At 29.0% G+C, this 9,059-nt stretch overlaps 1 protein-coding gene across 1 annotated transcript; it reads right to left on the bottom strand.

The window, feature by feature from the left end:
* Positions 1-266: 266 nt before the first annotated feature.
* GO595_000249 (inner centromere protein) lies at positions 267-998 on the bottom strand (the record flags this gene model as incomplete). Its single annotated transcript, XM_067915400.1, has 1 exon — positions 267-998. The coding sequence occupies one exon, from the start codon at positions 996-998 to the stop codon at positions 267-269; it is 732 nt and encodes a 243-aa protein (XP_067779704.1).
* Between the last annotated feature and the right edge of the window lie 8,061 nt (positions 999-9,059).

The following is a 9,059-nucleotide window of genomic DNA, read 5'->3' as shown; positions in this document are numbered from 1 at the left end:
TAATCACAATTTTCAGCTTAATCAATATTGAAAAAATCCAACAAATTTAATAAACATGATTGTTTCATTTTCCTTCATAATGTAAACGTAAGAATATAAAAGTCAAAGATAAATTTTAAAATTCTAACTACAATCTTCTTCATTATTAACTTAAAGAAATTTCATATTTAATGATTTCCAACAAAAACACAATAAATGTTATTGAAATCCATTACTCCTGTGATCTTTAAAACAATAAAAAAAAAATTCATAATTTTTCTTTAGAGCTAAGATTTACGTCGAACATCTTTTTGCTTTCTTGCTCTTAGGTCTTCTTCATTTCTTTTTGTTCTTTGGTTTCGCGATAGGACTTCCTTCATCATCTTTTCTGCCTTTTCCTGTCGGCGAAGTTCTTCTTGCCGACGCTTTTGCACGTACTGTTTCTTCATATGCGCTTCTTCGCGTTTCGCCTGAACAAATGCGCGATTGATGCTGACCTCTTCTTCATGATTCTTGCGCGCTTGTTTGTTAAGGTCTTTAAGATACCTATGGTCAGCTGAAACCTCTTGTCTCTGTTGCATTCTTCTGTTTTCTCTGTCGATGGTCTTCCGCATGAATTGAGCTTTGCGACTTTTTTCTTCGGTCTCTTTACGGCGTTGAGTGATCTCCTTGTCGAGTACTTTGCCACTAGATGTGCGTGGTGCGAGTTTCTCGCCAATTACAATTTCACCGAGATCTTTCTCATGGGATTTTTCTTCAAGCATTTCAACTTTCTCTTCTAGGTTTTGGAAATATTGATCACGAGTGGCTTCAGGATCAAGTTGAGAATAGATTTGACGAAGGCGTAGATCGCAGATATGAGAATCAAATGATGGAATGTCATCTGAATCATCAACAATATCATTGTATTCTTTAATAGGACCAAGATATGGACATGCCATTTGATCGTACAAGGTCCCAAATAATGAAAGAACGTGCCTTGTAAACTCAATTTCGAATTTGTTCTCTTCTTCTCCCATACTGCCTGTCACTTTTTTTAAAAGGAAACGGTTTAAAATTCGGTGTTGAACTTCAAAATTACAAACATTAATGTTATTTATTTATTCATTTACAATTAGGAAAGGAAAGTACTTTGCTTCTGGTTTAGATAAACCTAAGTCAAATTATGAAAATAATAAAATGTACATCTTTTTCAAAATCAATTTTTTTTTCTTTAAAGTAAAAGATTTCAATCAAGAAGCACCATCAAAATGGTTGACAGAAATATCTTGTTTGGGATAATATTTGATTTTTTTAAAATGTAATGTGATTTAACAAGGCTTAACAAGTTGCCTTTGAGTCATTATTGCTCAAGCATATATGTTAACATGAATACGCATTGGCACTGCCCTTCTTCCTGGTGCGATCAATCACGTTCGGGATAAAATTCGAAAAAAACTAAATTTGTGTATTACAAAGAATTTTGAACGCACATCTCAAAAAACGATAATAAAATTGTGCAGCATCACCCAGAAATTTGAAGAGTCACTCAAAATTGAAAAACGATCTTTCCATAAAGAAATCAAAACTGATCGTACAATCGTTTCCAATTGAAACGCCAAAAGTTTCATTTCATGAGCAATCACGCTCTATTTCAAAATGAAAACAAAGAAATCAAATTACACCTTCACTATGACAACAAAGAAGCTATTGTAAATGTAATGTCTCTTGATCCAATAAAAGTAATCGAAAATAAAATTCCTTTTCCTTGCAAGATTATATATAATTCTGCAGCAGTCCTACCAGCTTTCACATTCGCTTTTTATGGCATTTTGGATGGATCACATTTGTTAATTGTTCCATTTCCTTCTGAAAAAGAACCATCACCAATTGACATGAAGCCAAAGGAATGTTTTCCTATTTTTAAAAATGTTGACAAAGCAAAGTACCTCAAAGCATTCAAAAGAATTCATGGAAACGATTTTGACGAAGATGAATTCGAAAGAAGCTTTAAAATATTTATAGACCCACGTCTTGCCAAAGAGGCAACGATGATAAAAGACAGATTTTTTAGAAAGGTGGAAGGAACAATTAAATGCCATAGAAAATACCTCAAACAATTTTTTCAATGCAAAAACAAGCCCAAAACCAGTGACACTGAATCAAGCACCCCAGAAACCAATATTTCACACCCTCTTTTAAGTCCATCAACCACACCAATTAATCTTCATTTTTTTGAACCGAAGACACAACAAAACCAAAAACACCCATAGTCACTTTCGGTGTCTTGTATTTTCTTTTGTTCATCAAAAGAAGTTTTTTTAAGCCGTTATGAATTGTTTCTTAGTTAATAAATTGTTATTTAATTCTTTTTTGTTTTCTATGCAGATTCTTATGCTGACACAATTTTCTTTTGTATTTTCACTGGAATTTCTTGAAGTTGACCGTAGGGTGTACGTTTAAACTGTATTTTCTTCATCGGTTTTTTTGGTGAACAAAACCAAATTCAGTCAATTTTCTTTACTTTACAAAATATTTTTTCAGTTCGTTGTTCAATTTTTCATTAACCTTACGATCATGTTTTTGGTTTTTCGATGGTAGTACTCTCAATTTCGGTGATTCCAAACATTGACGAAATAATTCAGAGAAAATAAGAAATGCCATATTTTTTAAAAGTGCTATGGTTTCGAACGATCAATTTTTCAACAGGTTTAAAATCAAACCGTTGTTTGGAGAATACTGCATTCAAAATTCAGTGTGATTTATCTGTTAATAGAAATGGTGATAGATCTGTTAAAATGTTGAAATAAACTTTTTGTACGTTTTTAATTTCTTGGTTGCGAACGATGTCTTCTTATTTCTTTTATTTATAACAGAAATTTTATACAATTTAATTATGGAACATTCTGTCACTTTTTATAAGAAACCACCACACGTTTCTTCTAAGAAACATTGCGTTTTAGTATTGTGAACAACTTCCGATTGCAAAACCTATAAAACATGTATCAGCAAAAGTTTAACGAATGAAATAACTAAAAGGCGAAGCGGTTGAAGATCTCTGTATCGTTTTTGATCGATTTATCAATAAGTTTCTCAAGTTTTCTCACGAATGTGTTATTTCTTCTTGGCTTTCCCCATGCATTTCTTTTGTTCGTTACAAATCTCTCCACAAAATTCAGGTTTTAAGATTTTTGGCGTTCAATTATATATTTCTCGAACTTTCAAACACTACACTTGCCTTACTTCAAAATCCAAAGAGGATACATACCTTACATCCTCATCCCATGAAAAAGCGAATGTATCCATTAAAGTAACAAATTTTATTATTCTCAAAGATAATGAATCCTATCCATTTAATATCAGTGCATATAAATATCATTGGCAATTCCCTTTATTAGAATTACCAATTTCATATGTTAAATATTATTTCAAATTCTTTTCATTAGTACTTAATCATTTTACATTAAAAGAACACTTAACATTTTTAATGAATAATATTTTCATAAAGAAAATGTTCAAATCCATTGAAACTATTCAATTTCTAATGAATAACTTTTTTCTTTTGGTATTTTTATTATTTTTCGAAATTAAATTTTTAATGAACAAACTGAAAACAAACGAAAGGAAAAAACATAAAAATGTTTTGATTTTTGTTATATTTTTCATAAATTCTTATCAATTATTTTGTGGTGATAATCTAACATTAATAATAACAAATTTAAATGATTTTGATGATATAGACCAATATAAAGACATCACGAAATTTATATATATTAGTGAAGGAATTTATTCAATTCCAAGTGGTGCATTTTCAGAATGGCCATCAGTTGTTTCAGTAAATTTTGGTAATTCTATATCAGATATTGGAATTTATGTTTTTTCGTCATGTTCTAATTTAGAAACGATTATATTTGGAGGAAATGTTACAACGATTGGCGGTGGAGCATTTTCATTCTGTTCTAATTTAACATTATTAATACTTGGATATGGAATCAGAGAAATTGGAGGTTCAGCATTTGGTAATTGTTATCAACTTGAATGCATTTATTATTATGGTGAAACAGAACCAGAAATTGGTGAAGGTGCATTTTATAATGTTTCAACAAGTGTTATCACATATCCAACATATAAAGGAAGTAAATTTGGACATTTAGGTGTTACCAAAGAAAACGCAGAAGGGACCTGCAATCCAATTCCAACACATTCATTTTCAGCATCACATACATTTAGTAATACATATTCGCAGTCAAATACATTCACAGAATCGTTTCAAAGCGATTTAACATTATCATTTTCATATACATTAACACTTACGCTCACAATTGCTTATTCATTTACTTATTATGAAACGCAAACAAGATCACTTTCATTATCCATATTTAATTCAACATTTTCTTATGTCGAAACAGAATTTCTTTATTATGATTACACAGTTATTATGTATTCAACACATTTTAATTATTATTCAAATTTCATTACAATGCTTCACACCAACATTTTACACACAAATGGACTTACAACTAATGCATTGATTGGAATTGTTTGCGGATCAATTGCATCAGTATTAATAATTGTTGGAATTGTTATATTCTTAATCAAAAGTAATAATAAAAAAGGAAAATCGACATCGACATTACAATTTAAGGATTCGACTACATCAAGTTTAAACCAAATTGAAGATGTCAATACTTTAGTTGAAGATATTGTTAAAGAAGATGAAGACAATTGGCTATGATTTAATGTAAAATAAAAATATATTTTTAATTGATATATTTTAATTTAAATAAATATTATGAAGTGATTCGCAATGAGAAATATTAATCGATTTTCACTTTGCTATAATTAACAATGAAAACATCGTAAATGTTGAATATTGTTTTGATGAAACTTTCTAAAGATCAAATAGAATCAGATATTATTTATTTACAAATGATTTATAGTTTACAATAGAAATTTTTCGTAAAGTATTAGATGTTAAATGTAAATGATATGAATCATTAAGTTACTGTACAAAACATTAATGGAAAACTAAATTATTTAAATGAAAAGCATTCATATTGCAAAACATTATATATAAAGATAATTACAATCAATCGATTAACAATCGCCATTAATATAGAAGCAATAAGATATGAAGTTTGTGATATAACTTTATTTACAATTTATTAACATACAATGATATGTTTTTCTTACATTATATCACTTAATTATACAAAATATCTCTTTTCTATTTTAGGATGTGTTTAGTTTATTCACATAACTTGTATCGCACAAAATAAAGTTACATAATTAGGATAAAACACATATCTCTCAAAAATCATGAAATTCAATACTATAAAAAGTGCTCAACAACAACAAATATATATCATTTTAATCAGCAAACTCCGCTCTAACACATTCATTCATTATATTATTTAAAAGTGCTTTTGCAAGCATTTTAATGTATTATCTATTGTGGCGTCTTTAAATATTGAAAAAAACAAATTTAAGGTTAAATTGAAAAACTTCAAAAAAGAAACAAATTTTTTTCATGTTAACCGTATGATTTTTAACTTTTGTATTGGCCGATGTGTATTTGGCAAAGGCCTTCAAGCTATATTAGATCTTGAAGCATGAAAATTCTTCATTTGTTGTTCATTTCGGCCTTAACAAAGCATTTTACAACCGACATAATACCAGGTATACCATTTTTTACAACCACAAAAATATCAAATATGAAAAAGAACTTAAGCAAAGAAGGGCACTCTTATACACACAATGTAGAAGTCCCAATCTTTGGAATTACGTATGCAAATTTTGATATATTTAATAATAATTCTGCTTTCTTTAAAACAAGCATATTTTTAAATTTCTTGACTGACAGTAAGTGTACATCAGAAATACTTCAATTCTTTTATGACAAAATAAAATTCCTACCATCATATTTTACAATTTCACAAAATAAATTCTTTACAACCATTATGATTATTGAAAACAATATATCAACACAAGCTTTAAAGATGCATTATGGGAATATATCTTTAATCCAGTATGAGTTTCTTTGTTTTGCATTGATGCCAAACGATAAACAAGTCCGACCATTTAAATTCAATGCTTATGTTCGTTTAACCGCTATATTTTCAATGATGATTGTGGTGGTTTATGTCAATTTTTTTCAGAAAAAACCACTTTTTCCACAGAAATTTTCTTTGACCAACTACGAATTGAAAACAAACGAAAGGAAAAAACATAAAAATGTTTTGATTTTTGTTGTATTTTTCATAAATTCTTATCAAATATTTTCTGGTAATAATTTAACGTTAATAATAACAAATTTAAATGATTTTGATGATATAGACCAATATAAAGACATCACGAAATTTATATATATTAGTGAAGGAATTTATTCAATTCCAAGTGGTGCATTTTCAGAATGGCCATCAGTTGTTTCAGTAAATTTTGGTAATTCTATATCAGATATTGGAATTTATGTTTTTTCGTCATGTTCTAATTTAGAAACGATTATATTTGGAGGAAATGTTACAACGATTGGCGGTGGAGCATTTTCATTCTGTTCTAATTTAACATTATTAATACTTGGATATGGAATCAGAGAAATTGGAGGTTCAGCATTTGGTAATTGTTATCAACTTGAATGCATTTATTATTATGGTGAAACAGAACCAGAAATTGGTGAAGGTGCATTTTATAATGTTTCAACAAGTGTTATCACATATCCAACATATAAAGGAAGTAAATTTGGACATTTAGGTGTTACCAAAGAAAACGCAGAAGGGACCTGCAATCCAATTCCAACACATTCATTTTCAGCATCACATACATTTAGTAATACATATTCGCAGTCAAATACATTCAGTCGAAGTAATGCATATTCTAATTCAAATACATTTTCAGCGCCGTATTCATTCAGTAGTAATAATACATATTCACAGTCAAATACATTTACTGAATCATTTCAAAATGATTTAACGAAATCTTTTTCATATCTATTAACAGTCACATTATCATTTACGCAATCATTTACTTATTATGAAATACAAACAAAATCACTTTCACTAATTGCGATTAATTCGTCGTATATTTACATTGAAACGGAATTTATATATTATGATTACACAGTTATTATTTATTCTACATATTATAATTATTATTCGAACTTCTTTACATTTATATATAGTAATGAATTTCAAACAAATGACAACAAAACGACAATTATCATAATAATCGTTTGCGTTATTATTGTTGTTATTATTATTATTATTATTATAATTTCAATACTAATTATATTATTGCTACGAATTAAAAATAAAAAAGAAGAAATTGCAGAAAATGAAATATCAGAACAACAAAATGATAATAACCAAAGTACAAACACATTCACCACAGGAATATCTATCTCAAATATTGAAGAAGATCCATTTGCAGATGACTTCAAAGAAGATAAATTCATTGTGCAAATGTAACTAAGATAAATAAATATTAAAATATAGTATGTTCTAAAGGTAAATCATTTTTAGTATTGCGTTTTTTGTTTTTCAAAAACTTTTGAAATCATAATGATGAATATAATATGTCATCCTTTATTGGCGACGTAAAGTAGTAAAAATAGGAGCACTAAAAACAAACAATGTTTATTGAAGTTTTGTGCAATATCTCATGAGATTGAATGGATGGATTTTGGGGCCCCTTAAGTTGAACTGACATGTGTATTGAGTTTCGTCATGGCTTTTTCAATATGCCTGGCTGGATGATTTATGTCAAAAAAAATTGAGTAAAAATATTACAGCCAGCTTATGCAATGTAACTATAAAAAAAATATTGAACTTAAAAGAATTGATAAATTATCTAAACCACCAAAACAGGCTCGGCGACCAAAAAAAATTAATCCGCCTGAATTAGATATGACATTAATCTCAAAAATTGTAAATTTATTCACTCAACTATCGAGTTCCACCACAAAATATCATGTTTTAAATTCAATATATGAAATGGTTAAAGACCATCCACATATCATTAATTGCTTAGATCCACAAAAATATCCTTTCATTAATTCTTTAGGATCTCTATTAATGGATTCAAATGAAAAAGATTCCACACTAATTATTCGTATTCTAGCTATCGTACATAGAGATAGTGATTTACCTTTGTTACCCTTAGAAAAATATCTTGATCCCTTCATTGTTCATCTTCACAATGACATAACGTCAAATGCGTCCGCTGAGATTATTTCTACCTTAATTGGCCTTGATTCCTCTGTTGCAGATTCCCTTATCTATGATTATGATTTTCTCAATTTTGCAAAATTACCTTCAAATCACGTTAACAATGTTCTTAAAGTCCTCAAATATGTTCTTTTAAGTTGTTCTCCTGATCACATCATCAACAACGAGCTCACAGTGATGCAACTTCTTCAAACAGCATTTTTTTTCAAAGATGAAAATTCATTTAAAATTTCTCTTTTATGTTTTAATCGATTTATACCGCTTGCGACCAATCAGCTTGCAATCATCATAACTCCAGCAATGCTTCATTACTTAATAGAAATCCAAATTGATCCATTTTCAACTGAGCTTATCTTTATTAATCAAATTTTGTTAAAAGATAATTACTTCTATGTGAACCATCTTTACGTCATTGATTGGGTCTTTTCATGTCCGTCAAACCCAAACATAAGGCAATATGCGTATCGAGTCATTGCAAACTTTTCGTTTCTTCCCGAATACAGCGGTTATATCATTGAAAAAAATTATCACATTCAATTTTTGAATGAGTACGATGGAATGCCATTCAAATTGATGGACGACTTTTATATTTTCTTTTGTAGGATAATATTCTTCGATAAGGAAAAAACTGTGATGAACTCTAACTTGTTTTTGCCTATTTTTGATGGTATGATATCTTTCGTGAGTTCTTGTTGCTCAATTCAATTCTCGAATGCATTCCTTCAAACAATTAATTTTTTAATTGGTAATATGAAAGATGAAATTTTGGGCGTCATCGCAGATTTCGGTGTTCATGATATCCTTTTGGAGTACACAAATTGTGAAAATGAGCAGATGAGAATAAGCGCATTGGCATCGATTGAATTACTTGAAGAACCT

The sequence above is a fragment of the Histomonas meleagridis genome (genome assembly GCF_020186115.1).
Source record: "Histomonas meleagridis strain 2922-C6/04-10x chromosome Unknown contig_1, whole genome shotgun sequence".
NCBI classification, from domain to species: domain Eukaryota; phylum Parabasalia; order Tritrichomonadida; family Dientamoebidae; genus Histomonas; species Histomonas meleagridis.
Note: the sequence above shows the minus strand (reverse complement) of the source record. Positions and strands in the feature narration are given on the sequence as shown.